The sequence below is a fragment of the Rhinolophus hipposideros genome, assembly GCF_964194185.1.
Source record: "Rhinolophus hipposideros genome assembly, chromosome: 5".
In the NCBI taxonomy this organism is placed as follows: domain Eukaryota; kingdom Metazoa; phylum Chordata; class Mammalia; order Chiroptera; family Rhinolophidae; genus Rhinolophus; species Rhinolophus hipposideros.
The window spans coordinates 57,400,443-57,422,158 of record NC_138051.1 but is presented as its reverse complement, the minus strand read 5'-3'; the positions used below and the strand labels follow the sequence as shown (position 1 = coordinate 57,422,158).

The 21,716-nt window shown below is 49.8% G+C and overlaps 1 protein-coding gene across 6 annotated transcripts in view; it reads left to right on the top strand.

Moving 5' to 3' along the window:
• Nucleotides 1-20,348, top strand: part of MEGF11 (multiple EGF like domains 11) — a 339,010-nt gene extending 318,662 nt beyond the window's left edge. For 3 of the 6 annotated variants that reach the window (XM_081049863.1, XM_081049864.1, XM_081049865.1), the window contains 11 exons: nt 165-293; nt 1,257-1,385; nt 1,890-2,018; nt 2,540-2,668; nt 3,468-3,704; nt 5,470-5,588; nt 7,394-7,460; nt 8,104-8,205; nt 10,696-10,752; nt 17,016-17,222; nt 17,855-20,348. In XM_081049863.1, coding sequence (XP_080905989.1) covers nt 165-293; nt 1,257-1,385; nt 1,890-2,018; nt 2,540-2,668; nt 3,468-3,704; nt 5,470-5,588; nt 7,394-7,460; nt 8,104-8,205; nt 10,696-10,752; nt 17,016-17,222; nt 17,855-18,015 — 1,466 coding nt within the window. In that variant the 3' untranslated portion in view covers nt 18,016-20,348. Of the gene's footprint in view, nt 1-164; nt 294-1,256; nt 1,386-1,889; nt 2,019-2,539; nt 2,669-3,467; nt 3,705-5,469; nt 5,589-7,393; nt 7,461-8,103; nt 8,206-10,695; nt 10,753-17,015; nt 17,223-17,854 lie in introns of those variants that run through there. The other 3 variants (XR_013993445.1, XM_081049866.1, XM_081049867.1) reach the window with 3 other exon arrangements.
• Nucleotides 20,349-21,716: the final 1,368 nt, after the last annotated feature.

Sequence of the window (21,716 nt, the reverse complement as noted above, 5' to 3'; positions counted from 1 at the left end):
AGACGGGAGATGGGGGTGCTGAGGTGGGCAGTTCCCACCTGGATCTGTGGCCCCACAGCGACCGTGGCTGTGTCCTGGGAACTTCTGGGGCTGTAGCTGTGGGTGGATGGTGGTCTGAGGATTACAGGTGAGAGGGCAGGTGCCAGGCTGTCCTGTGCCCACAGTGTGTGCTGGAGGGCACTTTGGGCAGGATTGTGCCCAGCTCTGCTCCTGTGCCAATAATGGGACCTGCAGCCCCATCGACGGCTCCTGCCAGTGCTTCCCCGGATGGATTGGCAAGGATTGCTCCCAGGGTAAGCTGCTGCCCCCCGAAGTGACCCTCACCTGAGGTCAGGCCTCAAAACACCCCATTCCTTGCCCAGAATCTCTCTGCCCCTGGTGCCTCCACCTGCCAGGGCTAAAGTCTCCTTCTGCAGATCGGAATGTCCATCTGAGTCCCACCTAGCTCTCTGGCTGACATGATGAGTTATTAGGATTGATCGCTGACATTGTTAAGTGCTGGTATTACAGGTAGTGACGTTTTGGTAGTACCATAAATGCTATTAATACTGAGAATTAATACTTCACCAGCAGCTGAGCAAGGATGGGGAGGGAGAGGAGGCAGGGACGGGCATGCCGGAATTTGGGAGTAGGGAAGTGAGGCCAGGGCGGCCACCTCAGAGGAGTGAGCGTGTCCTTTGGGTGGCCCACGCGAGTGACGGGCGGGCATCAAAAGCCTCCATGCGGTATTGTAGGGGCTGTCCGTGTAAGGTGTACCCAATCTGGCACGGAGTTAACAGGGGTCTCCTAATCTAAGGGCAGCACCCCTCGGGGAGGTCCCACTTAGATGCTCTGGCCTGAGGCAATTTCCATTCTGATGGCGGAGACACAGCTGCCAACCTCCAAGAGCTCACCAGCCAAGAGTCGCTACCATGGGAAAGTTCCCGCCCTCGGGGAATTGAGCACACACCGCAGTCACACAGTAAACAAACGGCAGTGTTTAGTTCACCACACACACCCACACTCCAAATCAGTCAGTCCTGAGAGGGAGGGTTTAGAGCCCGGAGCTGGGAGAGTGGGCAGAGTCTGGGCGGAATGGGAATCATGGGTGGCCGGGCCAAGAGGTGACTGGAGGAACCCTGGGAACAATTCTGTCATGCCCCATGAAAGCCAGGAAAGGCCACTTGGGTGCATCATGGCACGTTGGCTGACATGCACCCCCCTTTCCGTCTGCTCTTCTGCCTTTCCCTCACCCTCTGCATCCTATCCACCCCCAGCTTGCCCTCCTGGGTTCTGGGGCCCTGCCTGCTTCCACACTTGCAGCTGCCACAATGGGGCGAGCTGCAGCGCTGAGGACGGGGCCTGCCACTGCACCCCTGGCTGGACAGGACTCTTCTGCACGCAGCGTAAGCCCCGCCTCCCGGCCTCCCAGCTGTTCTGAATCCCGAGCTGCAGCCTGCTGGCTGCCTGGAGTATCGGCTAGGCCTGCAGGGAGGGAGGGAGGGAGGAGGTGGGCCCCAGGGCTGGGAGCCCTCCCACCCCTAGGACTGGGGAGCCTGGCTGGATTTAGGGCTGGATGGGCCCAAAGTCCTGGAAGGTCTGGGCTGTAAGGTACCCTACCCCTCACCAAGACCAGACCCTTCTTGGACAGTAGGGCCCAGAATGATGAGGAGTGGTCTGTGGCCGGAAAGCCAGGTGACCCCATTCCAGGGCACCCCATTCCAAGGCCTGATTCCAAGGCACCTTTGTCCAAAGGACTCCCCACCTCTACCCCCTCATTGTGAGGGTTCAGAGTGTGGAGATGGCTCGGGTGCATGGCCTCACTCGTCCTCACCTGTGCTCAGAGGTGGCAGAAGATAGGTTTGGTCCCAGCTGCACCTCCGCAGTGGTCCCCACCGTTTCTTCTCCAGGCTGTCCAGCAGCTTTTTATGGCAAGGACTGTGGGCGCGTTTGCCAGTGTCAGAATGGCGCCAGCTGTGACCACATCAGTGGCAAGTGCACCTGCCGCACAGGCTTCACCGGGCGACACTGTGAACAAAGTAAGCTGTCCCAATCCATGACGCTAGGTGTCGCTGCCAGGCCTCAGCCTCCGGCAGGGGAAGACGCCCCCTCAAGGCCCACCCATTCGGGGCTCTGCAAACCTGCTCACTTGCTTCTGGAGCAAACCCCAAGGGAAAGGCTGAAGGCCGTGCCTGCAGCGCTGGTCGCAGTGTCTTCCTCCACTTGGGTGGAGGTGGGGGAATGTTGAGGCACAGCAGAGGCCTGAGCAGGTAATGAGGGACACAGGTGTTATTGATTCTTCTTTGAAGCCCCTAGGACACCCAGCTCTGGGCCCAGCATGTGGAGGATGCTGCAGAAATGTGTCAAGTGACGAAGCGGGTGGCTGTCCCCTCACTCAGGGCTAGAGGAGCTCTCTATTCCCAAGTATCAAACAAAAGCAGGGAAATAGGCTTCCCTGTGAGGCAGAGCTGGCTCATAGGCACAAGTGCCCTCACATGGCCTGGGAGGGCTTAGTATGGCTGCGTCTCCCTGTCTGTCCCAACTCTTCTGTGTTCCACAGGATGTGCTCCAGGAACCTTCGGCTATGGGTGTCAGCAGCTATGTGAGTGCTTGAACAATGCCACCTGTGACCACGTCACCGGCACCTGTTATTGCAGCTCTGGGTTCAAAGGAATCAGGTGTGACCAAGGTAATACAGAGGGCAGAGTGCCCAGGCAGGGGGCTGTGAAAAGGGCCCCATGGAGGCACAATCTAGGGAGAGTCCAACGGGAACAACTGCATTGTATAAGGACACTGTGACTTCCCTTTATTCACATTTGGGAAGAAAGCAGGAGTGGGGTGCGCTGCAGAGTGGGGGGGGTGGAGGCTCCAGGTGCTGGAGAGGCAGATGGAGCAGGCAGCCTGTCACGGTTTCCCTGTGTCACTCTTGGCAGGCTTCCCGTGAGCCGAGCAAGGGGAACCACAAGCTAGTGCTGTGGACAGGTCAGCAGGCCGTCTGAGGAGCTGCCGAATTCCGGTTCTGCCAACCGGCTAGGTGTCCTTGGGCAGGTCATTTCCTTTTCCTGGGCCTGTTACTGCACATGCAGAGTGGGAAGAGGAGATTAATCCTTATCTCCCACCACAGCACAACTCAGGGACTCAGTTTCTTCATTTATGAAAGAAAATGAATGAAATAGTCCTTATTTCATAGAGCTGCTGGGAAGATTAAATGAGTTAAAATCTGTAACTCATTTTTAAAACAGGATGAAGTAAACATTACCTTGTTTCCCACCGACGATTATATTTGTTCCTTGGGAGTTCCCTAGGAGCAAAGGGGGGGGGCTCACCCCCTTTAGGCAGTTGAAGCAACAGGCACAGTGAGGCCTGGGACCCCAGGGATTGAAGCCTAGGTCTCCCAACGTCAGAGGAGCCTCGGCCTGGCAGGCGAGGGCGGAAGGAAGGGCAGGGAGGCCTGCCTCGGCTCAGGCCCGCCCTCCTGCCCCCCGCAGCTGCCCTCATGATGGAGGAGCTGAACCCCTACACCAAGATCAGCCCAGCGCTGGGTACAGAGCGGCACTCGGTTGGTGCCGTCACAGGCATCGTCCTCCTGCTGTTCCTCATTCTGGTGCTGCTGGGCCTGTTCGCCTGGCGCAGGCGGCGACAGAAAGAGAAGGGCCGTGACCTGGCTCCCCGCGTGTCCTACACACCTGCCATGAGGATGACCAGCACGGACTACTCCCTCTCAGGTAAGGGCTACGGCCCCAGCGTCCCCCCACGCCCCCTCCACACACACACACAACCCAGGAAGAGTCGCACTGTATCCTGGGGGACACCCGAGTTTGCGGCCAAAGGTGGGATGGTCGTGCCTGCAGGGCTGGCGGCTGGGGCTGGGTGCTCCGGCTCCCCTAGAGAGAGAATAGGAGTGGAGAGCAGGAGCCCACTTGGGAAAGGTAGATGGGGTTCCCTGGGGTGTCATTTCCTGGGCCCCCAGCAACAAGTGCCTATTAGGAGCCTCCTTCCAATTCCCCAGCGCTTCCCATTCCTCCGCACAGGAGCACCCATACTAAGCAGTAACTTTCCTAAACCCTCCCAGGGAGTCTCTCCCCAGCCTGATGCCTGTGATACCTCAGGAAACTGGCCTTGGGGCCCATTGTCAAGACCCTGTCCCAGTGTTGCTTGCTTGGGTGAAGGTTTCAGAGTACCCCCCTTCCCAGTTCCCAGTTAGGAGGGCACCGTTAGTATGGTGGAGGGGATGGTGTCTGACTTGGGGGACATGTGACAGTGTGGGCAATGTCCCTTTGGCAAGGCCTGCTGGGACCCAGTCTGTCCACAAATGTGGTCACAACTCCGGTGGGAGTCTCGTGGAGTAAGAATAGGGCTGTTGGGCCGGATCCTTCCTCTCCCGAGCCCTGGCCTGCTGCCTTAGAAATAAGGCTTTTTGCTTCTTATTTAAACAAAAGAGGTCAACATGCTCTGAAGTTGCCCATAGCCCTGGGCCCCAGGAGGCAGGGCCTGTCTGGGTGAGCACACGGATGACAGCTCACTCCAGCTGGCTCCAGAGCTCCAGAGCACCCTCCTACATCTTCTGCTTATGAACCAACATCACATCAGCCCATTCCTGCTCCGTGTTTCCCCGAAAATAAGACCTAGCTGGACCATAAGCTCTAATGCGTCTTTTGGAGCAAAAATTAATATAAGACACGGTCATATTATATTTTATTTTATATTATATTATATTATATTATAGATCGGGTCATATATTATAGTAAAATAAGACCGGGTCTTACATTAATTTTTGCTCCAAAAGACGCATTAGAGCTGATTGGCTGGCTGGGTCTTATTTTCGGGGAAACACAGTAGTCGCTGCAGGATCGACAGAGGCAGCCGACACACAGGCCTGGCCTTGAGTCCCTGGCCTGTACCGCCCCCCTCTAGTTTCAGCCAAAACACTATCCTCTGTTGAAAGCCCAGGCCCATAGAGAAGATTTGGGGATTTTCTTCTATGACTACAATGAGCATGGTTGGCCGGGTTTTCCCGTGCCATTCCACTGGAATTCCCCAGGCCTGTGGAGAGGTCCTGGAATCCACAGGGCAGGAGGGCAGGACTGGGGCCAAGAGGAGTGGGTTCTCTTTATGGCCTCACTACTGGGATCTGACCTGGGGAAAGGCAGGGGAGGCTCAGCACAGATAAGCAGTGACTCAGGGACATCTGAGGCTGTCAAAGCCAACACTCCCCCCTCATCCACGCTCCAGCTGCTGGTGCCACCCTCCACAGTGGCAAAACTAACCTGCATCCTGTGTGCTGCGGGGAGGGCCACCCCAAGGGAAGGGGCAAATCAGGCTCCACGAATTTCTGTGGGGGTACTGAATGTCAGGAATTGGGGGATGGGGGACTTGGCTGTCTCTTTTTACAGAGCACTCTCAAGGCTGCCCAGGCCAAGCATTAGTATTGGGGCATCTCATGCCAGGGGCAAGAGTATGATGGTATGTGGCACCTTGTTCTCTTCCCAGATTTGTCTCAAAGTAGCAGCTATGCCCAGTGCTTTTCCAATTCCAGCTACCACGCACTGGCGTGCGGGGGGCCTGCCACCAGCCAGGCCAGCAATCTGGACAGGAACAGCCCCACGAAGGTACCGGGCCCCCGACTCCCCAACCCCTACCCACTGTCCACCCGTTCAGCCTTCACCTCTGCCCAGGAAGGAACTGTACACACCCACAACCATTTGTTATAATCAGAACCAGCGCAAGGGATGTGGAACCCAGAAATCAGCTACAGCCAGTGTTCTTGTTGACAGCGAGTGCTAGGGGCCTCCCCTCACAGCTGCCAGCAAACCCTGGGCTGGTGGCAAGATGTCCTCTTACAGGCCCTGAGGCAAGGATGTCTCAGAACACACGTGTAGTGAGCCCCACACGTGTAGAGAGGACCCCCACTGGGCAGAGTGGGAGGTTCAGAAATGAGGAAGAGCCTCAAGGACCACAAGGTCTGACGGGCTCATGTGCACACACCTCCTGACACCCAAGCATGTGCACGCACGCACGCACGCACGCACGCACACGCACACACAACAGGACCAGACTCCTGGCTTCCTAACACCCATCCTGGACCGGGAACATGGACAGGAGCAGTTTTCATACTCCAGGTCTCTGCCCTAGAGCTCCGGGGAACCTTTCTCCCTGTCGGCCCCACAGAAAATGTCCCTCAGCCAGCCCACAGACCACACCTGCTGCCTCAGAACTGGTGGCAGTGCCGCCTGAACACCCTAACAATAGCACAGACACTGTACAGCTCCCAGGACAACCACCGTCAAGCCAGCACCCCAAGGCCACCCCCTTCAGGAGCGCTCAGCCTCCAATTTCCTATGAAATGCGAGGGCGGCATCAGGACCCCTGGGGCCCCTATGCAAGGCCTGTAGCCATCAGCCCCACACACAGCCCTGTCGCTTCACCCCCTCTTCCAGAGTGTCTCCTCAGCTCAGACCCCATGCCTAGCTTCAGCGTGAGGCTTGTCTGAGGAGCTGAGGCTGAGGGAGGGGGCCCTTGATTAACTAGAGCCACATGATTAAGGCCGTAGCAGGTTCACGACAAAGGATGCCAGGGATGTAGGATGCCATCATTCTTGGTCGCATTCTACCAGGAAAGTGCCAGCCACCCTCCTTCGGTAAGGAGCTGGAGTGATGCGGAGGAGCTCACTTGGTGACCCTCTGACTCAGCTCACCCCAGGGGCCCCAGGTGGCTCTGTGTGGTCAGGGACTCCTCGGCCTGGCACAGTCAGGGCACATGTAGCAAAAGCAGACCGCTGTGATGGCATGGGAAGGATATGGGTCTGGACACTGAGACTGAGTTGACCCAGCTCTGCCACTGACTCCTTGTGTAACCAAAGCAGGGCCCACGAGTAGGACTCAGGTCCCCACCTGTGAAATGCGGACGACCATCCTTGCCTCATACTGCTGAGAATGTAGGAAGAGGAAAAATGGTACCCTAAGTACACTTGGTCATCTGAAAGGGAGACGCACTCAGCCCAGATCAGGGGGCAGAGGTGACAGAGTGTGGCAGGCTTCGTAGCAGCGCAGGTACTCCAGAGCCCCCCCGGCTGACCCGCTTTCCCCGTCAGGACCAGCCAGCGTGGCTCAGGCCAGTTCCTGGCTCTCGGGAGCATCTGTGCCTGTCCTCCTTTGGGGAGCCTAAGCTTCAGGCAGACAGCTTAGCTCAGGGCACACTCTGCCCCCGCTGGCCTCGGCCACAGCGTGCTGGCCTCGGCCACAGCGTGCTGGCCTCGGCCACAGCGTGCTGGCCTGTCCTAGAACACCTAGCTCTCCCTTCCCCACAACCATCTAGGACCAAGGTGCGTCAGGATCCTCAGACGGAGGGTGCATAAGGCTGGGCAGGGGCCCCTTGGGGGCACTAGGCATTAACCGGCTCTCCTACTCTCCCACAGCTCAGTACCAAGTCCCTTGACAGAGACACAACAGGCTGGACCCCCTACAGCTATGTGAACGTGTTAGGTCAGTAGTGGTTTGAGTGTGGTTCCCCACCATCATGTCGCACCCCGTTCAACTTCTTTACACTGAGAAGGGCCCTGTCCTAGCTCCAAGGGAGAGGAGTAGTAGATGAATTCTGAGCATGGTTTCCCCCAGGGAGAAGGGGGTGGGGAGGAAACCCAAGTCCCTGTTTCAGCTCTTCTAAGCAAATGAAGCCCAGGACCCTCTTCATTCCTATACTAGGGGGTAGGGAGATGGTGGCTCTGACCCAGGGACAAGGGAGACAGCCCAGGGCCCCAGATGTGGGGATTCCAGATGAAGGCAAAAGATGCACTCACCATCTGGAAAAGGAACCCCTGCCTGACCCAGACCCTACCAAGGTACCCCTTTCAAGGTTTTCTTCCCTCTGCCCCGCTGGCCAGGTGGACACCAATTCCTGTGGGACGTAGGGGGATGGGGGACGGGGTGAGGGGAAGCAAGGCCAATGGCCTCAGCTCTAGCAAAAGCCCCAGGCCCTGCTGGCCCCAGCCCCTTTGGATGCTACACAAAGAAGCCCTAATTCCTTCTGGCCTGCCCTACCCTGACCCTCACCCTGCAACCCCCACCCCCACTCCCACCTTACCAGGCCCTGGGAATAATGGCTCGTCCCTGTCATTCCTCTCACTAGACTCCCATTTCCAGATCAGTGCCCTGGAGGCCAGGTACCCGCCCGAGGACTTCTACATTGAACTTACACACCTCAGCCGTCACGCTGAGCCACACTCACCAGGTTAGACGCCCCCAGCCCTCCCCTCCACCCCGGGCCCCTAAGGCTCTCAGACCAGTCTAGACCCAGCACTTGCCCTATCTCCCATTTCTGCCCCTTGCCTGACTCACCCCATCTCCCATTTCTGCCCCTTGCCTGACTCACCCCCATTGGTTCCAGAACTTTCAATAGAAAGAGGAGTCCCGCTCCTTCCCGACATGATTAGTCACAGCGCAATTCCCTAACAAGTGAAATCCTTCTGCTCCCATCATGGTCAGTGGATGTGGACAACTTACAACGGTACTAGGTGACCAGGACACGACAGAACTGCATTCCCTGCAGTCCACAGAATACAGTACCAAACCACTGAGAAGGGACCTGGGGACGGCAACGCCTCTGGCGTTCTCTGGGCCCTTGTGGGTGTGGATGATAAACAATTGGTTCTCTGGCCAGAAAGCGCAATATCCCCCAGAGAGAGAGCCCAGAGCCACCTGTGGCCCAGGCCAAACTCTCACTCATCCTAGCGATCTGGAGAGATTGGGGCAGGATTGTGTCAACAACATTCTCTGTGCTCATGTCTCAGCTTCAAACGTGGTGACCTGGGCAAGAGGGAAGAAGGAGACTTTGTAAGTCAGTCCTGCAATGGGAGGATGTGTGTAGGCGTTGCACAAGGAGGTCCCCATAGTGAGTGCTATGAATGAACAGAGAATGCTACGAATAGCCCCTTCAGGGCAGGGCCTTCGCGTGTTAGACAACCTGGGCTCTAGCTGGTTTCTGGAACTCAAGGGAGAGAGAGGCAGCTGTACCAACCCCTGTGGGTCCCTAGGTCCAATAATACTAACAAAAGTGAAGATTCTAAATTCATCTGCTGGTTGAGTAGGCATGGAGGCAAAGACCCTGGGCCTGTACCCAGGAGGCTGTGCTCTTGGCTATGGGATCCCTGGGCGGTATCCAGGGCATTCAATAACCCCACCAATACAGCCCCCCCCCCACACACACACACACACCACCACCCTGTTATCTCCACATGGGAGCGTCCTCTGGGCTCAGCCCAGATTTCGCCCTGCTCTGAGCTCTCCCTCTTTAACCAGTAGAGCCACAGCCACCAGTCATTTTCTGGCTTACCCTCAGGCATGCTGGTGGCCAGTGGGAAAATACTTGGGGAGATCTGGGCTCTAGTTGTCACTCAATGTCTCGCTTGCTAGTGTGGTCTCAGGCAAGTCACGCCCCTCTTTGGGCCTGTTTCCTGTTCTGTGAAACGGGGAGGAGTTAACAGCCCAGCCTCCGTCCCGCAGGGAGGGCAAAGGAAGCCCTTGTCTGGTATGAAGTGCTGAACTGATGCCAGGGACGCAGACTGTTGTGATCGTGTTCTAAAGGGCACAGGTACCCAGAGGCCCTTTAGAAAAAGAGCAAACTTGGGAAAAGCTTAGACCTGGTTCTGCCCTATCACTCAGAAATGTGTGGAAGGCAGGCAGGCAGACAGGAGTAGACTCCTGTTAATTCTAACCTTGGGGACTCTCTGTGGGAAGGGACGGGAGGTACCTAAACAGCACTGGAGTGGTCACCAGTGTCAGAAACCGATGAGAGTCAAGCAGAGCCAAACTGTACTTTCGTAAGCACTTGCTTCAGGCCTTGCCCGGTATTGTGTCCTCAGTTAAAAGCTGAGAATAGAGTGGCTTTGGCTCTGTGCCAATGTCATTACTGTCCCAACCTAAAAATGCTAGACAATTTCTTTTCTGGGATCAGCAGCAGCTATGAACCTGAGCTTGGTCCCTGAACCTGTAAGTCCTGCTTACGGAGGAGCTCAGGACCATCACTGTGGGAGCCTAAGATGCACTGAGCCAAAAGGGAGAAAAGAAATCCTTGGGATTAAAAAACATTGGCAATACTTTACAAAGACAGCTCTCAGGTGCCAGTGGTCCACCCAAAGGAATGGGAATGACTGTACGTCATATAAAGATTAATCAGGAGCCTCAGCCACCTGTCCGCCTCCCTCTCTGGGTCCCATCGGTCGAGCTTGAGATCCAGGAGAGGAAAGGCAGGATCAGAGGTGAGAGGTAAGAAATAGTCTTTAACCCTATTCTAAATCCAACAGAACTGGGCTTTGGAATGGCATGTACCCTTCCCCCAAGCTAAGCACTGGTTTTGATTTATTCCTTATCCTGTACTTTTGCAGCCTGGAACTTCCCCTATAATGACTGCAGGTGGCATCAGAACTGCCTTTGATCACCTCCTGGAAGGCATTCCCCTCAGAGTGAAGGCTAAAGAGGAGGAATGCTGCATATGCCAGGGGGCGCTGTAGACCACTGCGAATGCTTATAAGCCCTTTAAGAATTCCTGTATGGTCAAAATGATTTAGGGTAGATTAAACCCAGAATAACTTTCTAGCACTAAAGAATTATTTATTTTCTGGGTAGGGGAGAAAGAAAAAGAACAAAGATGAAGCCAACAACACATATGCAGTTTAAGTAAACCTCACTCACCCCCATATTTTTTCTTATACTCTATCTGCAGGTGCTTGTGGAATGGATAGACATCAAAACACATACATTATGGACAAAGGCTTCAAAGGTAGAGTATCCAATCCTGACATCCCATTAGAAAGGGCTTAGCAAGATAAAGAGTGTGGATCTGAAATGGCCAGGAATTCTACCAGAGAGAAACTTTATCTTTTCCCCACCCCCGTCTCCCACAAAAAGTTAAAAGACCACAGGACCTGGGGCTGCTGGGTAGCTCTGCCCAGGAGGAGCAATCATAATAATAATGGATTCATCTTTCGATTTCAGTTGCACCTGCTTAGCAAACACTGTGGGTTTTTTATAGATGCCAACTAAATGTCTTCGGAAATGGAGAACGTCATTATCCAACCAATTAGTACGAATTAAATTGATTAAAAAACCTGAAATAAAGTCAATGTACCTGCCCCAGAGGCCTCCTGTCATTGCACTGGTAGGAACGCCACCCTACACCTGCTGGCTTTCTAGGGCACAAAGAATGAAAATGATACCCTAATGTACGGCATTCACCCTCAAGAGAGCTCTGTCCGCTGAGCACAAGGAACCCAGGAATAATCCCAACACATGGGAACTGCAAGTGAGATCATCCTTCTAGGAAGTCCACAGGTGAAGCCAAGATGAAAGTTCAGGTCCTGCCCCTGGGCTTAGGCCCTAGGTTTAAATGACAGAACGTGTGAAATAGGTGGCTTTGGAACTATGTCACTTATTACTCTGTCACTTATTAACTGTGACTTTAGACTGTGAGCTCTCCAAGGCCCACTTTCCTTACCTGCAAGGTTTGGGATAATTGTGCCTGTCCTATTATTGTCTAACAGGTTGTCATAGGCATTCAATAAAATCACAGATGGGAAGTGTTTTTGCATATTGTAAAGGATTGATTGTACCTACGTAATAGGGCTGTCATTTTGTTCATTTTATCTGAGGTCTATTTAAGAGTCTCCCCCAAACTGAGTAAGAAATGACTGAAAGCAGAAGTCCCAATGGATATCCTAAATCTAGCTGTGTACCAGAATCACCTGGAAAGCTGGATAAAAACAGATTTTCACTCCCCATCTCCCCAAGATTCTTATACTGTAGACCTAGAGTGGGGCCCTAGAATGTACATTTGTGCAGAGTACCTGAAGCTATCCATTGTAACGTATCACCCAACTACCGCTTAGAAACCTCTGGTCTACGCTGACCCAGATTTCCCGGATTACTGTTCTGGTCTTTCCGACTCCACTTTGGACACATCCAAGATAACCATTTACTAACCAAGGACAGCTGGTGGTCTACAGCCCTTGGTGGGGTGGCTGTTAGAAATGGGGTGAAGTAGGGGCAGGTGATGGTCGTGAGAAGTGTGTCCTGAGCAAGAGAACAGGAAGGGCAAGTTTCCATCAGCACGTGTAGGATACGCATGGCTTAAGAGAACAATCTGGAGGACCAGAGGTCACCCCAGGCTCCCGGCCAATCAAAGGACACTACTCCCTTGCGAGCATCATTCTGGCAATGTCCTGTGAGTTTTGACTTAAACTATCCAAAGGAAGACAAGTGCCATTACAGTAAGTAAGGCTAAATACAGAAAAAAACAGCACTCCTGTTTTAGTACTGTGACCTGGAGGCTCAGTTGCTTTCTCAGAGGCCTGAGGATTGGGCAGAAATATAGTTAAGAGCTTTTCTAGCTCTGAGAATATGCATGACTCAGTCGTGAATAAGCTGAGACAGGTGCCGACACCTCAGTACATGAGCACACAACTTTCCCACGCACTTCGTCGTCCTGTGCACTGTGAGAAGAGTAGCTCCTCTCAGACTGGCAACCACAAATGTGAAAGCAAGCTCCAGAGAGCCCATCTCCGCCTCAGCGCCATTCTCGTGGGACCACACGGGTCCTGGGGCCTGAGTGCAGACTGTGTCGCCCCCGATTACAATCATCCTTTAGAGAGAAAAGAGGGCTGTGCAGGCAGATGTGACAGAAGGTGGCGGGGACCAACACATCAGAAGAATTCAAAATGAGGAAAATGGAATGTCACAGTTCAAACCTTTACAGAAGCACTTCTCAAAGACAAGGAGTACACCCCACTAACTGGCGCAACTCCCACATAAACACTTAATAAACTAGTCTGTACCAGGAATGAAATTATTCCCTAGAACTACGGAGCCGGATCAAATCACAACTGCTACGAGTCAAGAGCCTAAGTATTCTCTGAACGCAGTGGGAAAGGGCCCTGGTCTGGGGGTTACAAGATTTGGGTTCTAGTGTAGTTCTTGCTGTGTGTCCCTGACTAGGTCACAGCGTTGTTTTCTGGGTCTAGGTTTCTTCCTCTAGGACAGGGGGTACTAACACCATCTGAGGCCCTTCCCAGCTTGGACATTCTATGTCATTACTTCACTCAGTGCTTCCTCTTTTCCCTTACTGAAGACCTCCCCTCACTTTCATCCTGGAGGTCATGAGACCACGCACACAGCTATGCTAACCTCCTCTTACCCTTTAAACACCTCTGCCTCCCCTTCTCCGTCTCCCCCTCAGCACAGTGATTCTACAACAAACTGCCTCGTGTTCAGTTCCTTGTCTATCAGCATTTCAAACTGCTGTAGAAGAAATCTTCCCCAATCCTCTCTGTCAGCTTTAGGATCCTGGAATCCTGGATCTCACTGTTGCTTCCCCTTTTCCCACCTGTATGCTCCTTGGTAATCTAACCAAGTCTCTTCCTGTAGTGGCCTTGTGTCCACTGACATCCTGGAAACTTTTTCAGCTAATGTGGTTCTTCTGAGATCTCCCCATATCATAGCCTTGTCTCTCAATCAAGAGGATGTTAACTTAGGACCCAGGAAGAGAGAAGGCAGTGTAGCTTTCTAATGAGTAGTAGTCAGCTGGGAAACAAGAGATGGATGTTCAGTGCCTGGGTTTTCCCCGACAGTGAAATACTGGTGTTAACTATATGCTAGTGTGAAAGTAAGGCCTGGGTAAGTTCAGATCCCACTCACAAGGTGGCCTGGGAAAGTCACTTCCCTGTCTGGATTTGCTGCTTCCTTTTATAAAATGAAGATGTTTCCATGAGCTCATTTTAGAGGCCCCTTCTGCCACTGATTCCGGCTGTGTGATCTGACGAGAGCAAATGCCAGGGCATTATAGGGCCAAGCCTTCAGTACTGACACTAATGACAGGCCTCGGAGGAGTGACTCCCCAGAGCTTGCTGGATGCTTCCCCTTCTTTTGCAAAATGCCCCGAAGTGGAGGGATCAGCGCGGGGGCGGGGGAGGGGGGTGGGGGGGTGGGAGATACAATGAGGAAGTGTCTAGAGCAGCTGGTTGTTCTTCCCCTCACCACGCCCTCGCCCTCTCCCTCTCCCCTCTCCTCCCTCCCTTCCTCTGGGCAGGCAGGTGGATGACTCAGCTGGAGAGAAAGAGTAGCTCCCTGGAGTGGAGTTTTCTGGCTCGCCTAGACCTTCCCCAAATTCCAGTTCTCAGAGACAAGATTATTCCGTAATTCAATACCTTCCGCCCACCTCTCTCTCCTCTCTCCTCTCTCCCTCTCTCTCTCCATCCTTTGTCTTTGTTGCTGGCCCTTTTATGAAAGACACTGCTTCTCTCTGAGACTAACCCTCTCCCGCACTGTCCCAACTTCTCTTTCATCCATTTAAGTGCACCCCCTGCTGCAGAGCAAACCATTTCTTCCCCCCAAGTTGGAAGCAGCCCTGACTTTTCTGGTGGAAATGAGAAGGGCACTATTGGCGGCTGAGGCTCTGAGGCATTGAGCTAAGGCTTCGAGGCTCTCCCAGGGCCGTAACTGAATCGGTCCTGGCACATCCACAGAAGCTCCAAAGCTTTGCCTTTCTCTCACCTGGGCTTGGCCCCACAGACAAAAGGTGTTCCTTGCTGAGTGAGGGGAAACTGCTGCAGATACAGTTTACATTTCGAGACACAGGAAAGGAGCATGGGGAACAAGATGTGAGGGGAAAACACCTTGACTGGGTATCAGAGAAGACGGGTTGAGTCTTAACCAGGAGTACTTACTAACATTAAGCACATTTTATGAGCTTCAGTTTCCTCATTTCTAAAGTAGTAATACTAGTCCTTCCTGCCCAGCCTCCTTCACAGATGTCACAAGTTTCATGACCTAACCCGAAAGACTAGCTATGGGTGCCACACAAAGTGAGCTATCAGTGCTCCTTGAGTTTGAGAAAATATGCAACTGAGACAGCTGCCAATCAAAGTAAAAGGATGTGTCTGGGACGGGAGGTGGAGAGAGGTGTTAGGAGACTTCTCCCTCAGGAGACGGCCCTTCTTCAAGCAATTCGTCCTCAGCTTCCAGACAAGCAGCTGAGTCATATCACCTTACTCCCTGGCTGATTACGTTTGGAACACCCAAAGGGGGACCCATTAGCCATGCTACTAGGGTTCCTGGACTTAGCCCCACTCCCTTGTTTGAGGAAACAAAGTACTCACTAGAGGCAAATGTATGTGATCAGGCAGGTTATGACCGGGGACCCAGGCAGGTTATGCCACCTTTCCCCATGTAAGCCTCACCAGCAGCTGGGTCGAACTAGCCCCCCTTTAGCCCTTGCTGGGACTGGCTGGGACTGCTCATTATCGAGCAAGAATATTTTCTCCTCTCCAGGGTTCTAGGCTACAAAGAGGCCACAATCTAAGAGGAGACCAAACCAATACCCCTCTCCACTGGGGGCTAAGTTGTGATGGAAAGTGTTTGAGCCTGGTCTAGAGCTTGCTTTGCTACTGTTAAGCAGTGTGACCCTGGAGATGTCACTTCCCCACTCAAAGCTTCAAGTTCCTCATAAGCAATGCAGGGGAAGGGGAGAATAATATTGCTCTACCTACCCCACAGGGTGTCGTGAACACTTGAAGGAACTAATGAGTCGATGTACTTTTGTACAAGATTGAGGAAATGTTACCTGCTGAAACAGACATCAGTAACTCCACACTAATACAAAAGTAAATACCCTCCCAACCAGTCACCTGTGAGGGGAGAAAAGACTGCTTGTGACTGACACACACGGAGTGTTCTGTTCTGCTCTCGCTGGACCAAGGGACATGTAGCTACCCCCGACTTACACGATCACTTTCACTTTTTTACATTTCCATTCATCTCACAAGTTGAAGGCAGGAAGCATAAATACCAGCCCAAAATGTAATTCGTGGTGGTTCTAGTGAAAGATCATCCAAGAACATCACCATCTACTACCACTTGTAGAAATTCCGAGGGGAGAGGCCTCTTAGATCACGCAGCACTTTTTTCTAACCTCCCCCGCTGGCAGCGCCTCACAGAAAGAGCTGCCAGATCACCTAGAGGAAGAGTAATGGAGTCCTGCCTCACTTGGGACAATCTACAGAAGGCGGTGATCTTCTCCCAAAGGGGAATGGTGTCGGGGTTGAAGGAAGAGGGCTCCCCTTTCCTCCTGTGACTCCCAGTCACAAAGAGAACTTTCTGCCTCCACTGGAGCTACTTACTTCACATTTGGAAACTAGTCTGCATTCTTTTGTACCCTAACATACCCTGAAGTCTTGGGGACTTGGCGTGCCTGAGAGGCAGCAGAGAGGAAGCACGAGTTCTCCTAGCATCAGAAAAAGTTACTACTAAAATAGGGTGCATTTAGCTTTCATAAGAACTATGGCAACTGATCCCAGAGGAGACACTGCAGGCTTGCTAGAAAACAGGAATTTTCCAAAGGCTAGCTTGAGACCGAGGTGCTTTTGACAACTCTATTACACTTCCATCTGCCCACCTCTAATCACAAGCTTCTCGAGCCGGGATGCAGCCAGTTTGCTGCTGTTAGCTGCCAAATTGCTGACACCTGTACCAACACACACACACCTACTTCTGGTAGCCAAAAAGAATTCACAAGAATGGTATCACAGAACAGGATTCCCAAGGCATGGATTCAAGTGTTGGCGCTGCCGTGCATGAGCTGTGTGGCCTTAGCCAGGTCATTTCATCTCTCTGGCCTTCATCCTATTAAAATGCGTCCTGGGCCTTCATCCTACAAAATGCAAACTATCAACTATCCTTGAAGGATCTTGTAAAAAATATATAATAGAGGTGAAAGCACGTTATGAATATGCTGAATTAATCTTTCTCGTCCTCTACCCTATACCTGACTACTAAAAAACATGTTCCTATCCCTCCAAAAACAGAGTTCTTTAGAAAAAGAACTCTGCCTACCTAGGAAAGCACTCAACATATTTAATAAGTAAATCTCGGACGACCACAGGCTTTTACAGCTCCAGGATCCTGAAAACACATGACTCCTCTGCAGTCTGCTTCTGGTATTTAAATGAAGTCTTATGTCCTTGCTTGTCCTAAGGAATTTCTCTTGCCTTGCAGATTACATGAAAGAATCCGTGTGCAGTTCTAGCACTTGTTCCTTGAATAGCAGTGAAAACCCTTACGCCACAATTAAGGATCCACCCATCCTCACCTGCAAGCTTCCAGAAAGCAGCTATGTAGAAATGAAGTCGCCTGTGCACAGGGGGTCTCCGTACACAGATGTGCCATCCTTGTCGACAGCTAATAAAAATATATATGAAGTTGGTAGGTGTCTCAAATAAGTAACTTAGCGAAATTAGGATAATAGTCAGCAGCTGAAGTAAAAAACAATCCCTCTCCACTCACCCCATCTTGAAAACACACCCTTTTTTGGTTGCTTTTTAAGGAATCCAAGGTGAACTGTCTTTCCTAGGACTGCCCTCCTCTCTCATGCAGGAAATCGAGTTCTTGTGCCAGCTCTGCTTTAAAAAAACACCAGGACTAGTATGAAGCAGAGACCCCGAGGAAGTGGAGAGTGGGTACACACACACACACACACACAGTTCAACTGACTGTTGATACAAATCCCAGCTTAAAAAAGAAAATCAGGACATTAACTTTCTAAATCACCTTCTACTTTCCCCCAGTTTAACCCATGTCCTTGGGCTCATTGATAAGACCCCTACTTGTAGGATATTCAAAATTTCTTTTTTTGACCAGAGCTTAGGATTCTGACAGTACACTCACTTAGGTTTTTCATTTCATGAGCAAGTCTCAGTACTAATCCTCATACATTTATCAGATTTATAAATCCCTGGCTTCTCTCCCCCCACCTAGTTAAATAGAACTCTCTTCCCTCCAACAAGGCAACCAAAGCTAATGTGTTCTCTGAACTCATTTTTCACTATATTCCTTAGAGCCCACAGTCAGTGTGGTCCAAGAAGGCCGCGGTCATAACTCCAGCTATATCCAGCATCCATACGACCTACCTAGGAACAGCCATATTCCTGGTCATTATGACCTCCTCCCAGTAAGACAGAGCCCTGCTCACGGGCCCTCCCAGGACAAGCAGTCTTAAGAGGGATAAGCTTCTCTCTTGCAATGTGCGCGGCTGAATATTCTCTGACTCTGAAAGAAGACAATCCTTTGACTTGAAACAATGGTACAGACTGACTCCAGCTGCGGGTTAGTTATTACTTTCACCTGGAATTAAAGAAGAGCTTCCAAGTGGGACTGGAATAATTGTTCAAAAGGCCTGTTTGCAAAGGCAAATCCTATCACTCACCCAACCCCAAACCCCAAATCCCTGGATTATATGGTCTTTTAAAACATTTAGGATACAGCTACTCGTCAACATCAGCTAAATATAGTTAGATATATTTATTTACATACTTAATTATCTGAAACATAATGCTTAGAAAACATGTAGAATAAGTTTTACAAACGTTCCTAGGGGGAAACGAGGACTGGGGAGGGGAGTGGATTACTTTAAAGCACCTGGAATAATACATCTGTCCTTTTGGTTGCTGTTCCCATCATGTTTGATTACCTAATTAGTACACAAACTGTGCTAATATCAATCCTGAAGTACCTACATGTCTGGTCCATCAAATTACAATGGCCAAGGTTACAGAGTTAGTATATAGTCTAAGGCTGACAGCTTCCATTTTTTTAAAATAAGACTTTAATAAACACAAATTAACTTTCCCTCTTCTGCCCTGCTGGTAGTAGAACCAAGTTTCCCAAGTGCAGCAGCCTCTTTCGGTCTACGACAGTATTTCTAGGCCAAATTCCAGAACACTGCAAGTCGTCCTGGCCTTGTCACGTCTCCTTAGTCCACCCAACATCTGAGTCATTCCAGGGGAAACACAACTCTGCGGCGTTGCTTTCAGCAAGCAGTCAGACTGATAAGAATTAAGTGTCCCTACAAATGGCTATTTGGCCTCCCCAATTTTTTTGGTTGGCATTCCTTGACTCAGAAGAGTACTTGATTTTCAAGCATTTCTTCATAAATCTTGAGCTTGATGTAATCATTAGACAAAAGTGGATACAGCAAATTTAAATTGTTTAAAGTACATTACGTTTTTTGATGGAACTAAATTGAAATGACCAAAGAAAGAATGGACTGTCACTGGCTGCTGTAACATGATGTTAAAAGCTTTATAGTAAAGAGCATGGAAAGATAGGAAGTACTTCTACCTTAAAACCACCACCTACTGACTGAGATGGCCCAAACTGAATTAAATGAGCTAATGCTCCAGATCCCAGTATTCAAATGTGTCACCTACCATTAAACATAGGTAAACGGGGGCTCAGATGAGTCAAAAATGGAGCCAACTCCCAAACCCCATAAAGAGGACCTCCTCACGAGGATTAAAGATCAAAAGGGCAAAGCAAGGAAGCTAATGGTCACCCCTATACCACTCCATTCTCTGATAACAGTCCAGCCAGTAAAACTACTTCCCAAAAGGTATACAGAAGAGAATCCAAATGACTGCAAAGCTGGAATGGGGGAGTTCTGAAGCCCTTGATAAAATTTGAAGTCTGCCATGGAACCCATTAGTTTGGGTAATAACCAGCAACAGCAAGAAAAAAAAAATGAGTACAAGCCCTTCACCACTTCATTGAAAGCTTAAGCAAATGTTGTTAGGGGAAAATATCTAATACTTACATGAATGCTGCATGTGTGCATGGGAGCAAGTGATCAGCAATAGCAAATTTACTTTCCAAAAAAGCCTTATTAAAATATAAATACTAGAAAATTACTTTGTAGACCCAAGTAAATATTTCTCATACGTATGTAGAAAGAAATATAAATAACTTACCTCAGTATATCAGGGCAGCAAATGCTCGATTGTCTTTGTGAAGCAAGGATCAAGAATCATGGCAAAGTCAGATCAGCAAGGAGAAACTTCATCTCAATCCCAGGTTTTTCTCTTCTCCCCTTTCCCTGCATGTACAGTAACAGCTGCCTGGCAAACTGCAAATAAGCAGCATCACTCAAGTTTCAAGTTTCACCTCTTTTTGCCAACTATCTTCTGGGCAAAATTCAACAAGAGGTGGCAGGGTGGAATTGCTAAAGCACTGGGTCAAGAGATTTGAGTGTTACTTGCCCTCTCTGGGCTCCTTTTCCCCCCATGTGTCAAAAAGGGAGAAGTAAAGATGTGTAAGGGAAACCTAACATCCCTTCAGCTCTAGCATTCTGTTTAAAGAAATGTACCACAAATCAAATCAGACAATACAGGGAAAAGGAAAGACAGAGGGTATGATTAATCTATGGTGGCAACGGCTGTCTTCACGAATATTAAGTTATTGGTGTGAAAGACATTTCAATCTTACAGAGCAACTGTTAGGAACATCTGTCTAGCACTGTCACAGGTAGGGGTCATGGTCAACCTCAACATGTGCACTGTGCATTTTATTGGCAACTTGGAAAGATTTGTTCAATTATTTTACAGAAACTAAGTTTTCAAAGTGATGTGTACATAATTCAAATTAATAAAGAAAACAATTGTTGTACAATAGCACTCAGACTATGAAATGGCAATACTTTTTTAAAGCAATCCAGATTTGTAATATATTTGTTCACTGTGCAGAGGGATCATACCTTGTACAAAATAAATTAATTTCTCAAACTAATTTATGGGAATGCCTACTGTTATGTTGCAAACCAAAAATGTGTCTATAATCTACACTTCAGGTTTAAAAGGTAGAACTAACCTATGTTTTTTGTGGTCACGTTAGACAGAGAAGTGAAAATTATGCCCATAAATGCTTGAAAATAAAGTGAAAAGGTCCTATCAAATTTATAACAAGTCTCTTCCTTTGAAGTAATGAATGGGAGCAACATATTCTTAATTCATGTTCAAAAATTACTGAAAATCTCATAAACATCAGTATACTCAAATAGAGAATTCCTCTGCTGTCACAAAGATGTGGACTCAAAGACAACTATCACAGCCTGTGTTCAGCTCCAGAGACACAAAGGTAGTTCTATGGAATGGAATAAAGGCAAGTATAAAGGCCACCTAATTTGCCTAAGTGCAATGAATAGCTTTCCACTAGAAGTTATCACCTAGGGCAGTATCCTGGGTGAATCTGTCTTTAGGACCTTTTAAAAAACATAACCTTGTGACCTAACTAGTACAGAAGCAGCAGGATTAATTTTGTTATAAAATACAGATGCTAAAAAACAGCTTACTGAATGCAATCAGTGGTGTAAGTTTAAAATTTCTCCTTCATACTTTCAAAGGTTTGTACATAATTCTCATATCTAAGTCAAATTAAAACCTTTCAACTTGTCAGTTCAAAAGGCCTAGGTGATACTCAGTTATTCCCATTTAATAAAATGTTGAACCAAGAATACATTTTTACTAGAGATTAAGAGTTGAAATTCAGAAAAAATCCTCCTACCATCAGATAATTCTCAAGGGCTGGAGCTTGACATCTCAGTGCAAGACGAAGTATAAGCAAGAATTATAAGACAAAAAACGGTCCTTACCAAGAATAATAGTGTCAGATTATGACTTAGGAGGCTCAGAATACTACCCAATACCTAAATGATAACCAAAGGCTTGAACTCAATACAGAAGATCCATTCTCTTAGCCATTCATCTAACCAGAGGAAGACAGAAGAGGCCCATTTAATATGTGCCAAGAGAGGAAACAGAAAATCTTTCTTAGAAGGGATGGATGGATACATTAGGGATTCATTATACTATTACTTTAAATTTTGTAATGTATTAAATTATTTGTAATTTTATACAACTTTTAATGAAA